Source organism: Solea solea, chromosome 20 (assembly GCF_958295425.1).
Source record: "Solea solea chromosome 20, fSolSol10.1, whole genome shotgun sequence".
Lineage (NCBI taxonomy): Eukaryota > Metazoa > Chordata > Actinopteri > Pleuronectiformes > Soleidae > Solea > Solea solea.
The window spans coordinates 7,406,778-7,431,280 of record NC_081153.1 but is presented as its reverse complement, the minus strand read 5'-3'; the positions used below and the strand labels follow the sequence as shown (position 1 = coordinate 7,431,280).

The window sequence follows — 24,503 nt, the reverse complement described above, 5'->3', positions numbered from 1 at the left end:
ATATACCAAGGAAAAGCAATATATTCTGTCTTAAATTAATGTCGGATAATTTTATTTTTAATATTTTAAATTGAATTGCTTCTGTGGGATCCACACTGTGATAGTCTGAGAGGAACGGCTTCAAAATGCCTTCAAGAAGCCTCGTAAATTTCATCACACATAAAATCCACTAACAGCATGCTTGCTGCTGCCACCTTGTGGTAATAGTTGCACCACAAATGTGAGTGGAAAGCTTTTGTTTTAAACCTGGTATTTTTTGGTACAATTTTAAACCTTGAATCCCTTTTTGTAAACATTGGAACATAAATGTGAAAAGTCAAATGTATAATTCCAGTGCAAACAAATCAGTACTAGGTTTTTAAAATTCAACATCAGGTGTGACAGGTTTACTTCCATAGAATCAGCTCATTTCCTGTCGTGCCCACACACACACACACACACACACTCACTCACTCACTCACTCGCATTCACTGTCTCACACATTCACACTGAAGTTCACAGTCGCACACTTTGCCTAGTTACATCTTTGTACACCATCGCCCGGTGGATTCACAGACGTCTCCATGTTTGTTCAACCCAACCCGCTCATGTTCCCCTCCATCCTTCCATCCACCCGCCTGTCGTCGTTCTTATCCATCTATCATCCATCAATCCATCACCTCTCTACCTCTACCTGCTTCCCTTCGTCCCTTTCCTCCGCCTCCTTCACTGTAAAAACCTCCTGAGACCATGTCGGATCATGAACGCTCTCTCTTTTTTTCTGTACCACCTCGCACATACATGCACAAGCATTTCTATTTTATTTTTGCTGTTACAAAAATCACAAGTTGATTCCATTTGAAATTCTCTCCAACGTGTCCAGTAGTTTATAGTTACTGATGTTGGCAACCGACTTTCCTCTCACGTCTTAAGGCTTAAAAATGTCCATTGTCATTGTCTGTTGTTTTGGGTTTTTTGGCCCCTAAAATGCAAACCTCATTTGCTGAATTTTATTTGCCCTTTTATATATTTACACATATTTATTCATGTATTTATTATTGTCACACATCTGCACGATGGATCGGAATGATGTCATAAAACTGTGTGTGTCACAAACAAACAAAAAATGGTTTAAATGATTGTTTCCCATGTATTGATGAGCAGAAGAAAAGGAGAGCAGACATGATCCTGATCAGAGCGGAAAACAACAACCGATGATAATCTGCACCTTACTTTGATTCACTGTTTCAGTCGTACATCACTTCATAGTCACAGAAACTTGTTTTTCTTTGTTTTTTTGGGTCTCCAAATAATTTTTTTTCCAGCCTTTTAATTAAGATACATGAGTATTTGTTTTAATTAACATGCATTAAGTGACGTTTGTGATTTAAACTAATATTAGGTGTTACTCTAATCACAGTGAAACAGGAAACACTGTATTATGCACAAATTTACTGTTCATATTTTAAATAAGTTGGGCCCCCAAATAAAAATGTTTAGGAAACACTGATTTAAATTGAATATCTATGGCATTTGAAAATGTCCCCGTGGTTATTTTTTTTTATTTTTTGTGACAGACCAAACAACTCACGAATCCATGACAGTAATCATCACGAGTTGCAGCCCTGATCCAGCTCTCCTGAGGTTAAACCACCCTCTCCTCTAGTCTCTCCCTGGTTTCTTGCATCTTTATGCTGTGATGGTCTGTGATGGAGTCACGCTGCTCTCTCTGCTGCGGTTCTTCACCGCCTGCTGCTGCTGCTCTTCGTGAGTTGGCGTGTTGCGGTGCTGCTGCCGGCGCGGTGTGTGGCGGGGTGGCAGGGTCAAGACACAGCAGGACACTCCCACCGTTGGCTCTGGCAGATCCTCAGCCGCAGACCAGCTGTCAGTGGCCGGGTCGTACTTCTGCACTGCCGCCTTGTAGCGCTTCTCCCTCTCGTTCCAGCCTCCCAGCAGGTACAACTTGTCGGCCAGCGGTGACAGGCCAGCAGTGCTCACGCCGAGCGGAAGAGGAGCAGCTCTGCTCCACATCCCGCTCTCTGGAGAGAAGACCTCCACGGAGATCACATCCACCCTCTCTCCACCAGGACCCAGCTGGCTTCCTCCCACCACGTACACCTTCTCTCCCAGGGTAGCGGAGCAGTGCCATCCACGAGGAGTCTCCAGGGAGGACTTGTCGCTCCAGGTGTCCGTGCTTACGTTGTAGCACGCCACCGAGCGGGAGTAGGCGCAGTTGATGTAGCCACCGGTCACCAGGATGTCTCCGGAGGGCAGGGTGGCACTGGAGTGGCAGCAGCGGGGCACCTCCATGGGTGCGCGCATCTGCCAGGTGTTGGACGAGGGCAGGTAGCTCTCAGTGGTGGCCAGCAGGCCCTCCACGTTACGGCCGCCAATGGCGAACAATCGCCCACCGCTCGCAGCCAGGGAGAAGTGGGTGCGACGCTGCCGCATGCTGGCCAGGTGGAGCCAGGTATTGAAGCGAGGGTCGTATCTGACGGGGGGGGGTAAAGGGGAGAGTTGAGTTTAGAGGCATTTTAAAGCAATAAAAGCCCCTGCCATAAAGCTCCATGAATCTCCAAAAACCCGGTCGGAACAAGGGTGTGTGGGGGTTTTCTCCAGGTTCTCCAGTTTCCTCCCACAGGAGAAGAACATGCAATATGGGGATAAGGTAAACTGGACATTCTTAATTGACCCTAGGTGTGACAGTGAATGGTTGTTTGTCTCTATGTGGCCCTGAGATGGACTGGCCTATCGCCTCATGTCAGCTGAGATTAGCACACCCCCAAGTTCTTAAAATGTCATACACTTAAGCAGGTGTACATTTTATTTGATGAGCCTTTTGTTAAATGGCTAAGAGTCTGTTTTCAGTGAGAGCAAACATCTGTGTCAGTACCATTCAAAACACCTAAAATTGTCACTTAAAGCCCAAATTCCTGAGGCCTTGTCTTGATGATGGACCCTGAGGTTAGACTTAGTTTGTTCCTCTCCACACTGAGGTGGATTAGCACAGCTGTTTTAAACAGTATGTGTCTGTCCTTCAGTCTCAAACCTGCTGAGCGTGCTGACGGCGTGTTTGGCCTGGTTGCGGGCATCGTTCTGATCCTCTCCTCCAGCCACGTAGAGGAAGCCGTCCATCACGGCCACACACTGGTTAAAGCTCTTCGCCGGCAGCTGCGAGAGGTGACGCCAGGAGGCTCCTCCCTCACGAGAGTCCCTCCACAGCACCTGAATACCAGAGGGGCAAAGGTCATCGAGGGATATTCTTGACACACTCGCACCCAAAGGAACCTCTAACAGGGGGAACCTTGAGGAACATCTCATGTCTCCCTCCACCCAAACCAAATATAGGCACCAACCTCCCGGCTGAGAGCCCTCTCAGTGAGCGCTGGACGACCTCCGATGGTGAGCAGGGTCTGCTGACCGGCGCGGACCTGTGTGCGTCTGGACTGCAGGGTGTTCTGCTGGTAGGGCAGCAGGTGGTAGTTCATGGCGTCCACCAGCAGGCGGTGACATTGGGGATCCAGCATCATACGGGACACTGGCTGGATCTGACTCACCAGCTCGCTGGCCGGGATGGTCTCAAAGCGAACGTGACTCACGAGCTCGGCAGCGTGGGCCTGACGAGAGACGTCGAAGTCGAGCCACCTCATGGCCAACTGGAGAGAAAGAAAGAGAGAGAGGTTCCAAGGAATTAGACACAAATTCAAGCATAAATTCCAACACTGAAATGTGGGAAAATAATGTCGAAGATACTTAAAAAATTCAAAGAGATAGATTCAGATTTAGTGAAGTGTTTTATCTCACCATTAGACAGCCTTCTCGGACTGAAGAACTGAAGTTTGTGCCACTTTGTTAACCGCTCATTCCCCACACCAAAGTCCATAGAGAAAATAAGTGATTTTACATCACAGCACACAGGAGTTGTTAAAGCACTGCTGCCGCCACCGGTTAATTAAAATGTGTTATTTGGTTATTTTTTACTTTAGTGTTTAAAAACCTTATTAAATGTTTACCTCTGTGATAAGAATGTACCAAACAAGGCAGTAATAGATGAGCAGCTCCTGTGTCCCTATGAGCTAAAAACGCTGTTTTTCTCTATAGACTTTGGTGTGTGAGAGATTTCCTCGATATACACTGTATTTCCCTGTTGCTTTGCCAGAAAACAAACCTTGACGCGACCAAATTAACTTGTTGAATTCCATCCGTCTCCAATGGATAGTTTATAAATACCAGTCACCATTTATTCCATGTCCCTCAGCTGTTTCTTTCTCCATGTTGGAGTTGTATATTAATAAACAAGCTCTCGTCTCACATATAGTGCAAGTTATACTTGGTAGTTTTCTCTTCACCTCACAGTTGACCTGCGGGGGTCTGGCTCTGTGTTAGGATCTGAACAGCTGGTCTCAGGGGTTGTTTTTAGGTCTGGATGAAAATAGCAAGAAAGTCCAGCGGGTTGACGAGGACGGACCTGGCATTTAAGATCAGTTTGGATATGAGGGCTTCTCACTTATAAAAGGCTAAAAATGAGTTTTTGTAATGATGAATTAAAAACAATAGTGAATTACACTCATCTGCCACTTTATTAGGTATGTAGGATGTCTGATTAAGTGTCAGGACGGGTGTCCAAATGTGGGCTTTTGCTGTTGTAGCTCATCTGCTTCAATTTTGTGTTGTGTGTTCAGAGATGATGTTCCCCTACTTCTTCTTCCTGTTGCCTTTCTATAATTTCAAAGTGGTCTGGTAATCAATAAAAGCATTTTCACAATTTCACAATCTTTTCAAAATAATTCACCTGCTATTTTTATCAATGGCTGTGTTTAAAAATCCAAGCAGATCAGCAGTTTGTGAAATAATCCGAGCAGCCCGTGTGACAACAATAACCATGCCATGTTCAAAGTCACTGCCATGTGATTGGATGATTATATTTTCGCATTAACAAGCAGTTAAGCAGGTGTACCCAATAAAGTGGCAAACAAGTGTACATTCTGTTGGAAGTGCAAGATGTCCTTCATAAGAAAAGAGAAAACTTAAGGTTTGTCCTATTTCAGCCTAGATACAGTTTTAAAGTCTGAACTCCTGACCTGGAAGGCTGTGACCTCTGAAGGCAGCATCAGCAAGTCGTCCTGCAGGAAGGCAGAGATCTGCTCCAGGGTCAGCTGCATGAACAGGGGGGTGTCGGCAAACTGCACAAAGTTGTCCAGGACGAAGCGGCGGGCGGCGTCGCACACGGGCAGCAGGCTGTAGGCGGCGGCGATGTTCCAGATGTAGACGCACGTCTGGACGTTGAGCTCGGCCAGCAGGAAGTCCATGCACATCTTCAGGAGTTGTGGGATCTGAAGGGTGGCGGCAGCGGAGACGGTGCAGCCGATGGTGTACAGGGACATGTGGACGCGACCCAGATAGGCGAAGGTGATGACGTTGGCCAGGCCTGCAGACACCAAAACATGGACATTTGACTCTTAAGACTTTGACCCGTGGACTTGACAGAGGAAACTGAAGAGTTGAATCAAGGCTGGTTTACCCAGAGGTGACAGGGACGGCAGCTCCAGGCGCTTCATGCCTGGATCCTTAGCCAGAATCTCTCTGAAGTACTGACTGATGGAGGAGATGACCAGCTTGTGGACGTCAAAGGCCTTGGTCTTACAGGCCAGCTCCAGGTCAGTCAGGAACCTGGGAAAGGTGGGCAAGGTTCCATGTGAAAAAAAAGTCTGGACATGAGACATTACAATATGATGTGACACTAAATACTGCACAATATGATATAATTAATAATAAAATGATACAGCACATCATCTTAGAAGGATGATAAGAGAGCAAATTATCTTATTGGGAATAAATCTGCCTCCTGTGAAAAGCAATTTACAGCTTTATTATTATTAACGCTGATAAAGGGCCCAAGAAATCAACACTTTCTTTAGGACCCCCATGAAGGCTTGGGCCGTCCCTGGATCCACCACTCACTTCTCCTGGCGCATTTTGCTCAGCTCCTCCAACAGAGCGTTGCCATGCAGCGGCCGTGTCAGCTCACTGCCCAGGCCCAGGCCTCTCTCTCCGGGCTTGATGACAGGCAGCGGCAGCGGCAGGTTCAGGCTGTTGAGCTGAGCGATGTCCAGTGCCGCCATCTGCTCGATCTTCTTCACCCCGCTCTCCACCACCACCACACCATCACCCCGGCTCTCCACCTTTAGCTGGGTTGGCGTGGTCTCCATGGTGACCGGGGAGATGGTTTCCATGCCAGGCTTCTTTTGGCGGTTGGCCTTCTTTTTGGGCGCCATCTTTTTTTTACTTCGGTTGATGTTTTTCTTGCAGTAAAATTAGTTTTACTGAGTCGTATTCTTGCTTGTTCTTCTTCTAACAGAGAGATGGTTGAAGGTCTCTGATGTTGTAGTTTTGTGCTTCTTGGTGGGTTTGTGTGGTTTCACGTAAACACAGCACACAGCACCTGCAAAAAAAGAAGCAAAAAAACAAAGATTTAAATGACTTCATGCACAGATTTCTTATTAATTAATCGCTAAAACTCTTGGTAACTTCAGCAGACACCAATTGTAGAACTTCCCTACATCGTTGGCTAACAGCTTACTGGATATAGTTGGTGTATTTAGTGTTTAAGTAAACCCTCAACAGTACAATAAAAAAAATTATACAACTTGCTAAAACTACACATGATAGTACAATTAAACACAACTTACAAGTCAGATAAACCTAATATACCTAAAACAATTAATAGGTAACCTTTCAAACTATTAAAAATAAAGGTTTCATAACGACACACTGACTCACTGAGCCTCAACAAACCCACAGTCAGACAGACACACATTGTCGAGTTAATCTCATACATCACACACTGAGCATCAGTACTGTTTTAAAAATCTGCCTGTGAATGACAGGTGCGAGTGATCGGGCTCTGAGGCAGTTTACAGAGGCTCCCAGAATGCACTGCTGCGATTCATGTCACCCACAGAACAACTGGGGAATCTGATTCACGCTCGCAATGAGCCGAGGTCTGCAGACTGTGGCAGAGAGTGCAGAGGAGGGAGTGAAATACACACAAACAGGACCAAATGGAAAGTTTCCCTAAATGTGACTGAGTATGGATATAAGTGGCATTTATCTCAATTTGTTGTTGTTTTTAATAGGTTTGGTTGTTTGGTTGTTTGGAATGCACATGTGGGAAGAATTGGACTCATCTGATTAAATAAACTGTTAAAGAAAAGACTTAAGGTCACACCCTGTGAGTCCAAATAGAAAATAAATTTGAGCTCAAAACCAAAACTATATCTAGAAATAATATATACTTTAATGATAAACTGCCATAAGAAATAGAACATTTTCAGTGCAACTAATCCAGGTCATTCTATTTTGGTTAGTTTACACAGACATTTAACACTAAAGCTTAATATAAAATATTCTATATTGTATGACCTTGCAGTGACCTTTCTTTGTCCTCCACCTTGTTATTGTTATACTATTGTGATTAATGGTGTGTATAGCACATGTTTTTGTCTGATTTTGTTTATTGACAGTGCTTTTCAACTTTCTTTTTACCATACCAATGTGTCTAAGAGCAGATTGAACAAGCATTATGTAATTAGTAGTAGTAATAGTAGTAGTAGTAGTAGTAGTAGTAGTAGTAGGTATGACTTGCCAGAGTAAATCACGTCAACTGAATCAGTGACGACCTTTCAGTCCATTCTGAAAACAAACTGATATGAGTTTATGAGTTTAAATCTGTATTATGTCTTTTTTACACTGGTTTATTTTAAGTAACAAATTATTTAAAACATATTCACTTTTTAAAACGGAGAGTTTTTAATTTATTCTGCTACTTTTTATGACCTGTCTGTTTCATCTTTTTATGTTGTTTATGTTGTACTATAGCAGTATCAGTAGTAGAAGTAGTTGTACACAGAATTGAAATATAACAAAGGAGAACAAGCAAATAAAAATGTAAACATATACAGCAAATGTTGAAGGTTTAATTTGAAATGCAGATACATTTTTCCAGAATGAATTAACACTCAGCACTGCTCACAGTGCTGCTGATTTGTTTTCAGTGTAAAACTATAATAGATACTAACTGCTCCGCTTCAGTCACCACACGTGTCTCTGTCCACCCCTCCTCTCCTCTCTGTGTCAGCGTCTGAACTTGGCTCTTTTTAAATAGCACCTATTGGCTCGCAGGCCAACCAGCTCCACACATGGACAGGAGACAGGCTCGTACAGGACACAGCAGCAGCTGCTGCCGGTGTCATATGAAAAGGAGGCGCTTACACACTCACAGGCGCCATAGGCTAAATCTCGGGATGTTGTAATCCCCTCCAAAACAGTTGGAAAACACAACAGCGTTGATTCAGCGCAAACACACGTGCTGATATGTCAGTAAGAGCCACTAAAAAACAAAGTAAAACCAGGAAAACTGGCTGTTATCCACGGAAATGTGTAAGTCGATCGGCATAATGTAGGATACAAAAATGTAGACTCGCAACTGTGGAAATGACAGTGGACTTAATGAGGAACTGTACCAGCTTGGGATGTTCCTCCAGCCTCAAGATTTGCTGATCAATCTTTACACTGTTTAACAAACACTTAATATAAACTATTACTGCAGTTTTATACTGGCATCTATCTATAAATGCAATAAACCTAACAGTGTTCAAACTTGGCAGGTGACTCACCGAGGGCACCAGTGAGTGCAGTGCCGACTTTGGCAGTGTCCGGATAAGAAATGTAAGGGATATCACTGAAATGCGACAAAGGAGCGGAAGAGGCCGAAAGGAAACAAAATTTCATGGAAAAAATAAAATAAATCCTGTTGTTGTGTAATAGTAGCAGTGACGATTCAATGTCAATCCGGCCACCACACATTGTTTATTTAATTTGGATAGTTTAAGTTTACTTTTTTTAGGTTTAAGTGCATATTAACAAACTGTGCAGAGGAAAATGATTTAAATTGTGTGCGTTTACAAGTTATAATGCATGAAAAACAAGGTTGCAACGTTCCCGCCTGTCATTATTGTACACAATCACTTCCTCAAAGACAATTCTGATTATTTTAGTTTAGAAAAGACAGATGCTACAGCAGTATTCTGGTCTAAAATCCTCCTGACAAGTTTCAGATTATTGGAATGGACTGGAATCCATGAGTGTAAACGTGCAAATGCAGGGGTGTTGTAACAAGGTAGGTAGACAAACACCCAAGAGAGGCCCCCCCCCCCCCCCCCCCCAAGAACCGCCTTTGATTGAATGTGAAGAAGATTCTAGTCCCGCAAACTAGGTCCAATGCCACTGGCTTGCTTTGGTTTCATGAACGTATGGTCTCGCACACCTCGGCCCCTTTAGCCAACTTCAGTAAACATCCAGCAGGACAGAAATAGCACTGAGTTTGAATCCCTGCCAGCATTTTGACCCTGATGGGTGATCATAACATGTGTGCTGCAGATCTATATCACCTTCACCTCAGACTCATACAGCTGTCTGGACTGATTGCTGTTTATTGTGTTTACCTTCTCCACCCACTCTGGCTGCAAAGCCCAGTTTGTTTTTCCCCTCACATCTGAGGTTAACTTTCACATTATCAAAATAAAGGGACTGCCTGTGCAGAGAAAACTTGGCAAACGTGGAATTAACATGGCGTATTGCAGATTAATCTGCGGATGCCAGGGTGTGTTGATGTGTGTGTCTTTTCTCAAACTCTTAAGGAGTGGTAATCTAAGCACTGGAGGCCCTGGTGCTTTATTTTTAGACGTGACCTCTGTTTCCGTGTGAATGAATCCGCTTTGACAAGTTTTGATCTTCGTAAAGCACAAATATGTGTGACAGGTGACATTAAGGAATACACTGTGATACTGTGTTTATGTAACTGTCCTTTCAAATACGTAATTATGGTAACAATAGCTTTCAACGCTGGAGAACTGAGCATATCTGTTGTTATTTTAGTGAAAGTGTTGACTGAGACGAGATTACACATTATATAATTACATTATACATAACATTGCATGTTTTTGAACCAGCTTTCATGCTGTAAATGAAACAGATACAAACATTAATTGCTTCCTTACTACATTTCACTTCTGAACCCGAAATGAATCCCCTAGGACGGAGTGGTTAGGCCACTGAGGAAGTTTAATGTATTTTTTGTGTAATTCAATGTATTTTAAAGTATTTTATGGACTTCATTTTAATGGCTGAATTGCCCTGTGTCTGATTTTTGTCTTATGTTTGTCTAGTACGACTGTCAGAATGGTGGCGCAAGACAATTTCCTATGGATACCTATATGCTAAGATAGGCTAAGCTAAGCTATAAGCTAAGCCCCTGACCAATGTATTGAGAGCCTCAAATGCTACTCGTCAACTCTCTCAACGCGTTCAAAATGTACCGTGTCGTAAACACAATATGTTTTGATTGCGACTTGCTTGGTGTTTGAATTAAGTCGTGTGAACACTGTCTCTAGGCAACAGCAATGTTATGCTAGCTTGCGTGTGGATAACATTAATGACTTAGCTTAACACCTACTGAAAATATATACTTTAATTCAAATAATGTCATGACTGGTGAGGATTCAGAAACTTTCCACCTGTCCAGATTGGACCAATCTTGTAAACAAGGTCAACACAATCTCATTTGAAGGCGTTGTATTTCTCACAGTGTCAAATGATTCCCATATAACCTGCCTTTTTAGGCTTGCAACAGAACTGAGCTGTGTTGGGCAGCATTATTATTAATTTGAGAATCGATTTTGTGATTGTTAGCCCAATGTTCTTGCCCTTTTTGCTCTGTTTTTAATCTTCACCACCTCCTGAGAGAGAAAAACAAATCTTTTAGCAACTAGTATATCCATTATTTTCGCTAGATATTAACTCTATGTGTCTTTAGTTTGTTGTCAAGCAGGTTACAGCTGAGCTGTTGAGCAGCTACATTTCAACCTGGCAGTATATACAGTCGTGTGAACCAAAAACAACCAAACAAGGAGCTGAACAGCACTAAGAAACTTCATAGACCTTTATGGGAACTAAATGAATGACATATAACGTAAGTCATAGACTGGTTATATACATCACATGTCCTTAAAATGATCATTTTAATGAAATCGTATTCACCGATGTGCTCAGAAAAACCTGAATGTTTACGAAAGCTTTACCAAACTGCTGTTTTATGGATGGATACAGCGTGTTTATGCTATTATGTCCATCATCATACAATTATAAAAACACCATCCAGACGACCACCATCGCACGTATGCACAGCCCAAACAAAGCGTTATCCCTTACCTTAACCATAACTGGTTAAAGCTTCACCCTAACCTTAACCTAACCACAATTCAAATCCTAGGCCTGAATTTAAACAGCTCCTCAGAAATGAGGTTCTGCCTCATTAGGACTGGGTTTTGGTCTCCATGAGGACTACTGGTCCCGACAAGGTCAGTGTTTATGACAGAAAAGGCAAATGTACTTCCATCACTTAGTTACTGGATTCCTTTGCTTATCTGATGAGGGTATTTATAGGCACTGAGCCACACAACAAGCGTGTGTGTGTGTGTGTGTGTACAGTAATATCCCAACAGCAACTGGTGACTGCTTCACATTGTTTAACAGTTAAATAAATATGACTCAGAGTTAGTTATAATGATGATGCTAATGTTAATTTGCTCTTCACAGTGAGCACATAAAAAAAGTGTTTTCATGATTTCATTTTTTTACAAACCTTTCTTGCCTCCATAAAATGTCATAAAATAAAATTTAAATACGTTTACCTCTTTCTCCCGTCCGATTCCTGCTTGTCGTTCTTTCCTTAGCTCCTTTCTATACGTTCTTCCCTTTTTTTTGATGCTCTCTCTTAGGTTCCTGTCTGCTTCGTCCCTCTGTCCTCTGTCCCAGTGCTGTGTGTGTGTGAGTGTGTGTGTGTGTGTGAGTGTGTATACATGAACGGAAAATCTGGGTCCCAACCAAACCTGTGACGTATATCCCCCATCAAACCTCCAGCACTGCCTCCCTGAACGCACGTCACAACCCCCTGTCTTCATTTTCCACCTCCCACCTCCGGCATCCTCCTCCATTTCCAAATACAGTCACCTCCCTCGTTGCCCTCCCCTCCAAAAATATCCCCAAAGAGGTCGTCTCCAGCCCCACCTCGCCCTGTCTTTGGGGGCCTTGAGGTTTCAGGTTCTACTGTTGGTTCCTCTCTTTGTTTGAATATTAATCTCATTAAATCCCTTTTTCACTCAGGGGAAACCCTCACCTGCAATCTGGATGGATGGGTTGTTTTTTATTATTCTTCAAATAATTAAAGTATTATATGCTATACTTTTAAAAGAAGAAAGCTATTTCCATTTGATTTTGGGCCATTTGTTTTCTGTTATTTGCAATTCCGTCATTATTATCCGTTGTTATTTGGATTTTCAGATTGGGTCTGAAAAGTTTGTCATTTGATCTGGGGGGAAACCTTAAATAAATGTTATTAAAACACACACACGTATGGTTTCTCAGTTACTTTCACCATAACGTAAGATCCCAATTTCAGTTGGATGAGCTCTTTCAGGCCTGACGAACAGGTGTTTGTGTGTGCGTCATCAGCTGACGTAGGTCCACGTCCGTCTTTCACAGCAGGCTCTTTGAGAAAAACTTACATTTTGTTCTTGTTTAGATGGTTGTACCTTCAACTCCATGTACCCCTTATGAGGACAAGTAAACCAGTTAATTTTTTTCAGGTGTCATTTATTATTTTTAAGCGGCATTAAAACATACGTGTCCCACCGGATACTCCGTGAGCGGAACCTCCTCTTCTCTGTCTGTGTTCCAGTCAGGATGAAGTAGTTTCCGGGCGTCAGGTTGCCAGCAGTAAACATGGCGGAGGAGCTGCTGGAAGCAGTGGACAGACTTCAGTCTCGGCTCCACGAGAACCCGGAGCCTCGGAAGGTAACGGCAGAACAGGTGGAAACGGGCGGCTTCGGTGTTTAGCACCGACCGTCTCTCCCCGCGCGGCAGTCGGTGTGCGGAGGCCGAAGCGAAGCCGCGACCGCGACAGTTCTTCCGAAGTCTAAACGGTTTTTAAATGTTGCGTTTACGGGCCTGCAGCTGCTTTCCGACTTATCACAATCTTGCCTTAAAACTCCTATTATTTGCCCCCGGACACATCTTGCATAACTCACCTGAGCTATGGTCGTGATTTCGGAAGTGGAGTTTTAAACAATAAAGTAACGGTTATAGTTATATATAGAACAATTGAGTGCATTTCCACACTACAAAACAGAAAATTTGTCTGACGTTTTGTAATGTGGAAATCCACTCAATTGCTATTTAATAACACCCCCTTGTTGTCCCTGTAGCTGCAACTGGTGTGTTAGAAATGTTTTTGTTTGTTTTACTTTAGCACACTACACTCTATTTTACTACGTATAACAAATAAACCCCCGAATACTATTCAATGTAGTTTCAAAGCTGTTTACAAATGCACAAAATATAGTTTTCACCCTTATCACAGTACATTATGCTTGGGCTAATATTGCAGTATTTTGTTTATATTGTACATTGGGTATTGCTATTGTAAGATGTAGACAGAGGTGGGGCTTTTAATATTAGTAAATGCTACTCTACTTTCCAAGTTTCCAAGTTTATTTGACAAAGTTTTTTTTGATGACCTGTTTCAGGTTTTTAAATTATTTTGTCTCAAATGTATGCACTCAAAGCAGACACAAAATGCATAATGGAGAGACAGACTTGTGTTGTTTAAGTTAATTTAGTTTGTGTATGATATGTTATTAAATTGTAACATTTTATCAAATGGTGGGCAAAAGAACAAGTGGGCATTGCTTTCTAAAGATCAGCATCAGCTTCACACATAAAATAAGCCCATATCCGCTGATCTCCATTATTAAGTCAGTGCTACCCAAACCTGTTTTACATGGGAACCCAGTATATAAGATTGCAAACTAACCTGACCCAGTTCACAATATAAATAGTGACAAGAGCAAAATATAATAACATTCCTTGACTATTTTATCTGCCGTTTATTCTTTTGAGCAGGTAAACTAGCCATTCCTTAAACATATATAAATATTGTTGGAAAATCAAAATTGGTATATATTTTGTTGGTAAATCAATCACACTTTAAAGCATACACACATAAATCGTTTAATTAAAATTCTGGATAAATGTTTCTACTCTTAAATTATGTTATATTACAGTACGTTGTGTTTCTGTTGTGCTGATGTGTGACTTTCTCCTGTGAATGATAAGTGTAAATGTACAGCTAATCTTACAGATAAGTTTGAATGACTTGGGTCTTTTGACATTTCCGATGGCCATGAATGCGTCATGTGTGCGCGTCATGGTCGTTAAGGGGTTTTAACTTGTTATAACGCGTTTGTCAAGACGATGCCGTCTTTCAGAGAACACAAATACATGTCAAGCTCTAACAATAATATATATCATATACCGGAAATAACAACATTAAATCATTTTAATCATTTTTATAGCGGAACTCGGGGCTCGATGTAGCCCTTAGCCGTTTAGCTAACAGTGCGGAAAGTAGTGGCAGTACCAGCGACAATCGGCCGCCAACGTTACACTGATTTATGTTTACTGACGCGTCACAGCCGTTGGTTTTACCACAACACTGAGATTAAATGTGTTAAAACGTTGAGGAATTACGAGTAAGATTTCAATAAAAGTCTTAAAAGATGTCCGATCTTTTCCTTTGTTTACTTCCTCTGTGCTGAAATACAACAGCGAGAGCTCCTTTTAAAAAACAAAGCAGCTCTGCTCATATAGTCAGCAAAATTAACACCAATAAAAATAACAACGCTTAACTCTTGCTGTAACTTAAAAATCTTCAACTATTTTGACAGTTGATTAAACCTTTTTCTGTTTTTTCAATAATTAGAACAAACTCTGATTTGTTAGCTTCTTAAATGTGAACATTTCCTTTTTTTTTGCTCCATATAACAAAGAAATCAACAAAATCAAATAAATTTGGTTTGTGGACAAAACAAGACACCAATCAATGTTTTTCAACGTTTTTGTGACATTTACGGACCAAACGTAGTACTTGATTATGAGAATTATCGTTATTTGCAGCCCCTAGACTCATCCTTCATTTAATCACGTTTGTACAAGAAAATATATAAAATATGCAGTAGAAATGCATTATTGTTATTTACATAAGTCGTAATGCCAGTCTTATACATAATTTTGTTTTTTCCTCCCCTGCAGCTACTGAAGACGCTCAAAAGACTTGGGGAGCTTCCTATGACTGTGGATATACTAGTGGTAAGTATTTGTACAAACTCCTGCTGCTCTTGATTAAGGCATTAAGTCACAGCTTTTCTGTATTAGACACAAACTCCCAGAACTGAAAATGATCACGGAGGAACAGACATGTTTTTTTTGTGTGTCCTGTTCGGTGAGATTATTAGGTGGTAATCATCAGAAGAGCCTGAACAATTCTCTTAATAATCACATTACTAATCTGAAGCTGCCAGAACTCTCAAACTACAACATGTGCATTTGTCTATAAAATCTGTGCATGTTTTATCTGTGCATGTTCTACAAGCTTGATTTTGATATGTCCAGAACAGTTGCCAAAAAAAGTTATAATGGAGTATACTTTTGCCAAATCACAGACAAAATGCACTGGAAAGATTGGAAAGCCCTTCAAAAAATTCATATTCAAACAAAACCAATCCATGATGAACTGGGTAGTGTAGTTTTGTCACTCTAGAAGGCAGCAGTAATGCTCAACATGGTATTTTGGGCACACAGTGTAGCACATGGGTGTCAAACTCTGGCCCGCGGGCCAAATTTGGCCCGCCGTGTAATTTCATTTGGCCCTTGAGGCAATATCAAATTAACATTAGAGCTGGCCCGCCGGTATTATACAGCGGCACCGCCAACTGCAAACTGAGCAGTAAAAAGGCCTGAATGGTTGATTTATTCATTGTTATTTTATTTTCAAATTTATTAGCATTTGGAAAAAGTTAATGTTGATATTTACCTCAGAAGGCTGCAAATAGAAAAGAGGCATTCAATTTTTATCCATCCATTATCTACCGCTTATCCTGTATTTAGGGTGCATTCAATTTTTATTTAAATTTTATTTGATATGCCATTGATATCTTTTAATTATTATTAGGGTTCGAGCAACAAGGTTGCAAGAACCATATTGAAACTGGAAGGATTATTATTATTATTTGAAACTCGATTTTGCATGTCACTATAAAGTTATATAAGCCTTGCTTGTTCAATATTCAATGCAAAACTTGTTTCGGTCCCTATTAAAAGGTTAATTTGTTCAACCTTGGCCCGCGGCTTTGTTCAGTTTAGTGTAGCATCATACCTATGGCTGAAAATTGTAATCCTGCACTTGGAGTATATAAGGTTGCTCCGAGTTAAAAATCCAAGGTCAGGGAGCGTTCCTGAAAAGTGTCCTCGGAAATTCCAAATTTTGACTACAAATGGAACACAACATAAACCCCATAGAAGAGCGAGATGTGAAAAAGTAAAGATAATAATGAGTCCTCATGCTGTTGCCTTTGATGTGTGATCCTCCAGTGTGTACAGTGCTGACTTTGAAGTTGTTTGGGTAAGAAATGCAAGCGATACATCGATAGAAAAGCGTCAGATGGAGAGGACATGCAGTGTGCCATGCACACGATGCTGAGTCAGTTGAAGCCTGATGACGTAGTAACCAAAATACAGTGGAAGATGATGATAATAAAAGTAATAATAATAATAATAATAATAATAATGGAAAAAGAAAACATAATTGGGATTCACTGAGTAAAATTAAATGTGATATCAACCTGTACACTTTTTCTCATGCAGTTTTAACATTAAAATGCTACATTTAAACTTGGATTCTACTGTCAATGTCTCTTATCTTTTTTCTGCCTTGCAGCAAACTGGTGTGGGCAAGACAGTGAACTCTTTCAGGAAACACGACGTAGCTGGAGAGGTGGCAAAAAACCTTGTAGCCAAATGGAAGAAATTGGTTCCCCAGGCTGCAGACAGGTACAAAAAAGAAAAACGTCCACAAAGACCACCAAAAAAAATATGTCTCAAAAGCCTTTGTTGATCAGAGACGTCTGGAAGATGAAAGTCTTTTTTGTACATATTTACACATGAATACGCATGTCTGATATATGTTTGCCTTAAAAATCTGTATTTTCTAAAAAAAAAAAAAAAAGTAGCATGTGAGTCACACTTTTAGTGAAAGTAATAATTCTCAAAAATGTCTTTTGGATGAGCATCATTTTGTTGAAGCATTTTCTCATTTTCTCCCACAGACCCAGCAGCCACGACAGAGAGGCGCCTCGGTCACACTCATACCCTCGAGGTCCATTAGCGAGCAGTGGAGAAGGCCACAAACGCACCCGGGAGCCCTCACCTGAGGATGAGCCCTCCTACATGGAAGAGGAGGAAGAGGAGAGGGGCTACCCCACCAACTACTCACCCTCACCTCCTCAACAAGAGCAATACAGTCCTCCGCTGCGAGGAGGCTATGTGTCAGACGAGTATGAGAGCCCTGAACCTGAACCTGAGCCTGAACCTGAGCCTGAACCAAGTCCTCAACCAAGTCCTCCACCTCCTCCTCGCAAAGAAATCCGCCAAGCCAAACCTCACAGAGAACCCAGCAAGAACCACCACCATGGTGACCGGAACAGGGACAGAGACGAGGAACGACGGCAACGTCACGCTCAGACAAGTAGTGATCGAGGAGGAGGAGGAGGTGGTGGTGAAGGAAAGAAACGTGGTACAGACAGAGAGAGACAGCAAAGTCCGGTACAGAAGCCTGGGAAACACAGCAAGAAGTCCAGCACACACGAGAGCAAGAGGGAAGAGAAGAAGAGAGGAGGAGATGAGGGTGAGTGTTAACATGCTGTGAAGTTTTTTCATTTTGATTCAACATCATCCTAAATGTTTTTGCCATTACTGGTGTAGACGAGCACTGAAGTGTGGATGTGTTTCTGAAATTGTCCAGAGGGGCTGTATGTGTGAATGCAAATGTCCACAAGAGGGCGCTCAGGACATTTTCTGGTGCCCTTATCCTACATCTGTCCATCTCAGCAAGAAAAGCTTTGTGTAATACACAGCGAGTGGGTGTCTGGCGTGCGCTCGACCCAGCCTTGTCTGGATGTTCCAGAATTTTTCCTGGTCTTGCCGTGTTGGTCATATGTGTACAGCAAACTCCCAGTTATTTTCAATTAGAACTGCTGCTCATTTTCTCTTGAGATGATTTGTAAAAATCAATCCCAGCAAATCATCAGTTCCTGAAATACTCAACAACCACATCAAATTCAAAGTCACTTAAATCACCTTTCTTCCTCATGGTGTTGCTCAGTTTGAACTTCAGCTGGTCATCCTAATCATGTCTATATACTTAAATGCAATAAGTTGCTGCAATGTGATTGCCTGATTAGATGTCTGCATTGAGACGCAGTTGAGAAGGTGTACCTAATAAAGTGGCCCTTGAGTGTAGAGCGCAAATGTATGAGGTAATGCAAACTAGGATACTGACCTTCTTACCTCTGTTTTCCCAGTGCGTTCACGAGCACCAAAGGACTCTCTGCCCAAAGAAGAGGAAGAGTACTTTGAGACTCCAACCATGTCCTTCGAGTCCTTCCTCACATACGACGCCCCGATATCTGCCAAGAAGAAGAAGAAACCACCACCACCATCGTCGCACAGTCGGCCGCCTCACTCGTCGTCCTCCACTGTGTCTTCCCATCACACACGCAGCCCTCCACCCTCTGTGATCCCATCCTCCTCCTCCTCTTCCTCATCCTCCTCTAAAGTGAGCAAAGCAAACGGCGCTCAGAGTAACAAGAGGACACATTCAAGCTCTGGTTCATCAGCTGCTGCACCGACACCGGAAAAACGGAAGAGGGTGAGAACAACAATCGTGCAAATGTTGTGTAAACGTCACAAAAATGTTCAAGTTCATTTCTATTTGTTGCCTTCCTCTGGAATTACTGCAACTTGAAAGTTAATATTGGTCTGTCTTTTTTAGAAAGTTAAAATCTGTTTATTTCTTCTTTAGCCCTGGTTATTTTGTACAATCATGTCGCTGAAATGGTCAGGTAGTTCACTGACATGTAGTAACCTTGTAGATTTTGATCGTCACTTGACATCATAATTAGAAGCTCAAGCTTATTCAGCTTCCCACTAAATTGTTTTCACTCTCCTTAAAAAAACCCCAATTCTGCTCATTTTGTTCCCTAAATGCATAACTCACCGTGTAGTTTGCCTGCTTTTCTTTACAGACTTAATTGGGAAAGTTGTTTTCAGATACCTTTTTAGCTGATGTTTGTGTTGTTGTTTTGGTGCAGGTGGTGGAAGTCGTTCCGTCTCTGCCTGACATTCCTCTGCCAGCAATTCAACCCAACTACAGACCGCTGCCCTCCATCGACGTCACACCGCTGTCACCGCAGAGGCGTAAAGGTAACGCCCACAAGATACACTGTTTTTAAAGGGTTTTGATACAAACATCACCATTTAACAGGCGGCGGTAGACCAGCAGCTCCCATTGTGTCTTTTGAGCTAGAAACACTAATTTATGTCTATATATTATATTTACAGTACAAATACAAATAATGTATATGCTAGATATTAAATACATGGAATAAATCATCAAAAGACCAAACAAAAAAAACTTTTAGTTTTAGTGACATTAATCACATTTCTGACAACACAAATGCATAAAATGTAATAATTGGCTGATTAATAAATGAAAATTGACCAATGCTGATTATTAAAAATGGGCAAATATCAGCCCTATTAATCATCTCCCATGTTTCTTTCAGTTCCTGTCCACAACGACGAGGAGGACTCTGGGTTCACGGGGAAACGGTTCAACTCCAAAATGGTGGTGTACTCGGGGTCGAAGACTGCTTACCTGCCCAAGATGATGACTCTGTACGAGCAGTGCATCCGCGTGCTGCAGAACAACATTGATTGTGAGTTAAGCCTCAAATTAACACCAACAAAGCTGCATAAGAGACAGTGACGATAGACTGATGGGTTTCTTGTCTCTTTGCTCTTTCAGCCATCGCTGAGGTGGGAGGTGTACCATTCGACATCCTGGAACCGGTTCTGGAGCGATGCACGCCAGAGCAGCTATACCGCATCGAGCTGAGCAACCAGGTAGCACACGCACACGCACACACAGCCACAGGTGAAACAAAAAAAATCACTTTAAAAGGAACCCTAAACTCAGACACTCATTTTGAGTAAACATACATAGTATGATAAATAATTTGTTATTTATCACAATTGAAAAGGTCTAGTGTGTAAGAATAAGTCACTTCTAATGGTGAGACTGCAGAAAGCAAGCTCACCCCTCCCTTTTCCTAGTGCATCAGGAAACCTATGGTGGCCTTCATGTACCAGAAAGGCCTTAAACGTTCTTTCCCACCCTCTCTGCTATTTTATGCATCGGGTTTATGTGAGTGAAGCTGCTTTTCTACGTTTGTGTAGTAAAAGTCTATTTGAAAACATGAAGCACACGTTTGTTTGGGCTGCAGTAGAGACATGGCAGCACAAGATGGGTGCATCTATCAAGCAAGGCCCTTGCCTACAAGCTACATTTTAATTGATTATACACACACTGGACCTTAAATGCCAAGAAAAAACAAGATTTCTGTGGACTTTTTTTACTTTAAACAAATGTCAGATTTCTATCTGAATTCAAACATGACAGGGTCCTTGTCTTTTGTAGTGAAGATAATGACTATTTGGCATTTTCCGGAAAAGTTCCTTGTGTTTTTTTTTTATCATTTTATTTGTGTATTTCAAGGTCCATCACATTTTGTCCAGACAAAAAGAGTTGTATACTCTGATTTGGTTTCTTTGCATTCTCTGTCCAGTTTCCATGACTTCATCTTTTTTTAATTTCCATTACTGACTTTAAAAAAAAAATGTCTCTGCTCTCCTCTTCATTCAGTGTTTTACGGAAGACTCGGATGAGCTTTGGATGCGTCACTGTCAGCGAGACTTCAAGCGCGAGTCTCCTCAGGAATTTGAGTCGTGGAGGGAACTGTATCTGAGGCTGCACGATGAGCGCGAGGAGCGACTGAAGATGCTAACGCAGAACATCTCCTCCGCACACGCCAACAAACCCAAAGGTGGGAGAAGTTTTCACTCATATTCTCCAACATTTTAGGTTCATCTGTGGATGGGATGGTGTTTTTTCATTTAAATGTTTTATTAAAGTCTCTGTATGTCCATGTTTTAGTGTGGGTTTCATGTGTTTCTTCTGGCAGGGCGGCAGGTAAAGATGGCATATGTAAATTCTGCCGCTAAGCCGCCTCGTGACGTTCGCCGCCGACAGGAGAGGTTTGGTACTTCCAGTGGTTTGTCAACAGCTGCCTCCACTGCAGCTCCCATCAAGTCAGTATAATCTGCACAATCTCATCATGTCGGTCTGTTTTGACTTCAAATAACATTGTATCTTGTGAAATAGAACAAATATTAAAGACGTACATAAGATACATGACCATAGATGAAGTAAAGGTGATGTATAGGTAGAACTGTTGGGCAATTATGGGATTAAATGACTGACAGACAAAGGTCCTTTTAGATTTTTTCTGTTCTTGATTTAGTTCAGGATGTAAAAGTTCACTACACGTATCATTCTTGTGTCTTTCAGAATAAGACCAGTTACTACAGACTTTTCTGGTGAGTCCAGTCACTCGTCTTTGTCCCAACATCAGCCTCCCAGCTCGTCCCGCTCTTCTGCACCAGGAGGTGGAGGACACGTCGCTCGAGAAAAGCCACAGGTCAAAAGTAAGGAAGCAATGTGTCATTAATGGACATGAACCACTAACTACCACTAGTTTTGTTTTTAGGATCTATCAAATGATTGATTTAACATTGTTGTCTCCTCCCTCAGGAATCGCCCCCATGATGGCCAAAACTATCAAAGCATTCAAGAACAGATTCTCCCGCCGATAGTGAAACAGAGACTGAATGTATTTTATGAATTCCATCTGTGTTTTTAATTTAAGTTTAGAAACATTTAACTGGAGACTCTTTCATCCCTACACACACACACACACACACACACACACCCTCTCACACCAAACATAACACACATGAACTTTACAGTATTGGTGGAAAGTTTTTTATTTTTTTTATTTGAAGCATTGGCGTCTGTTTGTGGGGCTCTTTGAATTAGTATTTAAATTATGAATAATGGTTAAAGCGTGTGAGGTCTAAAAAGGAAATTATGAACTTTTTTTTTACAGGATGCAAAAGGACATAACGATAACGATATATATATATATTTTTTTTTTTTAAAAAGGAGACGTTTTTTGGGAAATACACTTGACTTTCTTGCCTGGATTTAGATGAAAGATTTGATACCAAGCATTTGTCTGTATGTTGGAAATTAAGCTACTATCAGCTTCTAGCTTATCTTGGACTGAAAATTGGGGGCAAACAATTAGCCTCGCTCTTCCCGGTAATGACATGCTACTGCATAAGGTGGTGGTTCGTATTACCAGGAGTAACTCTCAACTCTTCAATCACATATTAGCCTTTTTTTTCTCAGTGGCCATTTTGATGCGGCACTGGATGAAAAGCCACGTTTTACTGATAACATTAATAATAATAATGGTTCTGTTCTCTTCATGTAGTTAGAACAGTGAGTCTGCCTAAACCCTGAAACCCGGGAAAGCTAAATGGAACTCAGCCATTGTCCATTTTGTTAATTATACCTGTGCTTTTCCACTTTTCTTCAAAATGGTTCGATTGGAAAAAAGGCTAGTTGTGTTCATTGATAATTTTAGAGGCACTAATTGGTGCTTTTAAATGCCTGCTTTATACCCATTTCTTTGCCCCATGTTTCCAGTCATTGTACTGAGCTAAGTCAAGTCGATGCTGCTTGTTGCTTCATATTTCCAATAAGCGTGCTAAGCTAAGTCGCTGCTGCATATGGCTTCATGTTTCTCGCACAGACAAAAAGGGGTCGTCCTTCTCATTTAAATCTTGACAAGACAGTGGAAAAAGCCTAGTCAAACATTCAGTGTGTGAGAAAGTCTCTGGGTTTTAAAGTTGCTGGGGCCTTTCTGTCCTCACACAGATCGGTATCTGGGTTAATTGGAGACTCTAAATTGACTGTAGGTGTGAATGTGAGTGTGAATGGTTGTCCCCCAATATTGAAACCATGCGATGGACTGTTGACCTCTCTTGGACATATCTTACCTTGTATCAATTTCAGCTGGGTTTGACCCCAGTTCCACTGGAATCCTTATAGAATCAAGCAATGTAGAGAATGAATGAATGTTGAAAGGTTTACCTTAACAGGAGAGGGGGAAAGAACATTGTTATTTGAGTTTATAGAGGAGAGACTTTTGTTCTTCTCTATGACCAAATGAAACACTACAATAGGAAAATGTCAAAGCTGTATACGATCTTGTTTTCTCTTAAATTGCATGAATTGTGCACGTCAACGTTAGCTCCATCCTCAAATATCAACGGGCTGGTGAAAGACTGCTTTTTTTTAACAACAAACATGCAATCTTTAAACATGTTTTCGGTGCATTTTTAAACGTGTAGGGATAAAATGATATCATCTGTGAGCCGCACACGCACACACACACACACACACACACACACACACACAAAGGCATTGTTGACTTATTTTGACCCTCTGTGGCTTCAGACCCTGTTCTCCTGTTGTTAAACGTGTACGTCCCCTTTGTATCTGCTTCACTGTGACACATTTGCTTGAGCGAGGACTGAAGTGAAGGAAAAAAGACAATAAGGAAAGATGGCAGTCTGTCTTTGGCTTCAGTCTGCAACAATGATTATGACATGTATTTATTTTCAACACTGAGACCTGACACCCTGCCACACAATGGGCCTGAAAGGAAGTAGATTAAAAATTGTAATTTTATTAGATTTTAAAAAATCTTCTGTGGTCGTTTTTATTAAAATTAACATTTTGCCCTTGATCTGTCTCTGTTTCTTTTTAACCACCTGAGCAAATGAATCAAACCCTCAGGGAGAAAACGAGAGGCTTTAAACAAAACATTTGCGACAGTTTTGACATTTGGTGGTAGGAGATTCGAGTCAATCAAGAGTGCTCGTCACGTGCTTTGTGTTTTTGCTCATCAAGCAGGTGAAGTGGCTGTCGACCACAAGGCCTCAGAAGAAGTCTCCGGTGAGTCTGCCTTTACTTTCAAAATAAACCGTTTTTATTTATACTCGGTATCTTTAATAAATGTGGCATGTGCTTTGATGTTTTAACAATATATACTTTTAATAAAGGTTTAGAATAATTATATACTATTAGAAAGGTCCCTAGTGTAAGATTGAACAAATACCAAATAACTGCAAAATGTATAAAAACCAAAGATTAGGTCATGAAATGTGAACACCTGCATGGTATATTGTGCATTAATTACAAGCAAACAGAAATAGCCTATATAATCCGAGCGTCACTGAATTCAGACTAATTTAGCCTCGTCTTCGTCAAAAACGGATTTTATTTTGAAAGGCTAAACCGGAAAATGATGTAACTTCTGTTC

The 24,503-nt window shown here is 41.5% G+C and overlaps 2 protein-coding genes across 3 annotated transcripts; one reads left to right on the top strand and one right to left on the bottom strand.

Annotated features, from left to right (window-relative positions):
* Positions 1-987: 987 nt before the first annotated feature.
* klhl43 (kelch-like family member 43) lies at positions 988-11,912 on the bottom strand. The gene is made up of 7 exons (XM_058619116.1): positions 11,730-11,912; positions 5,941-6,421; positions 5,501-5,649; positions 5,061-5,407; positions 3,336-3,635; positions 3,029-3,204; positions 988-2,470 (listed from the first exon to the last, which is right to left on the bottom strand). The coding sequence occupies exons 2-7, from the start codon at positions 6,252-6,254 to the stop codon at positions 1,669-1,671; spliced, it is 2,088 nt and encodes a 695-aa protein (XP_058475099.1). The 5' UTR covers positions 6,255-6,421; positions 11,730-11,912; the 3' UTR covers positions 988-1,668.
* An 818-nt stretch (positions 11,913-12,730) lies between these two features.
* eloa (elongin A) lies at positions 12,731-23,927 on the top strand. Of its 2 annotated transcripts, XM_058619175.1 has the most exons (12): positions 12,731-12,891; positions 15,187-15,243; positions 16,871-16,983; positions 17,259-17,836; positions 18,513-18,859; positions 19,302-19,413; positions 19,776-19,928; positions 20,018-20,115; positions 20,915-21,095; positions 21,234-21,360; positions 21,620-21,756; positions 21,863-23,927. In XM_058619175.1, exons 1-12 carry the CDS (start codon positions 12,820-12,822, stop codon positions 21,922-21,924), a joined length of 2,037 nt encoding a protein of 678 aa, XP_058475158.1. In that variant the 5' UTR covers positions 12,731-12,819; the 3' UTR covers positions 21,925-23,927. The 2 variants fall into 2 exon arrangements, with proteins under 2 accessions (XP_058475158.1, XP_058475159.1); XM_058619176.1 differs by lacking the exons at positions 12,731-12,891; positions 15,187-15,243 and adding an exon at positions 16,569-16,692.
* The last annotated feature ends 576 nt before the right edge of the window (positions 23,928-24,503 follow it).

What these genes read in the sequence shown, in the direction of transcription:
- klhl43 (XM_058619116.1), bottom strand. Translation starts at nt 6,254, where the DNA reads ATGGCGCCCAAAAAGAAGGCCAACCGCCAAAAGAAGCCTGGCATGGAA. An exon ending in GCCGTCCCTGTCACCTCTGG is followed by an intron (nt 5,408 to 5,500) that starts GTAAACCAGCCT and finishes TGGTGTCTGCAG; the next exon opens with GCCTGGCCAACGTCATCACC. An exon ending in GCCGTCAGCACGCTCAGCAG is followed by an intron (nt 2,471 to 3,028) that starts GTTTGAGACTGA and finishes CCCCCCCGTCAG; the next exon opens with ATACGACCCTCGCTTCAATA.
- eloa (XM_058619175.1), top strand. Translation starts at nt 12,820, where the DNA reads ATGGCGGAGGAGCTGCTGGAAGCAGTGGACAGACTTCAGTCTCGGCTC. An exon ending in CACCGGAAAAACGGAAGAGG is followed by an intron (nt 18,860 to 19,301) that starts GTGAGAACAACA and finishes GTTTTGGTGCAG; the next exon opens with GTGGTGGAAGTCGTTCCGTC. An exon ending in GTCACCGCAGAGGCGTAAAG is followed by an intron (nt 19,414 to 19,775) that starts GTAACGCCCACA and finishes TGTTTCTTTCAG; the next exon opens with TTCCTGTCCACAACGACGAG.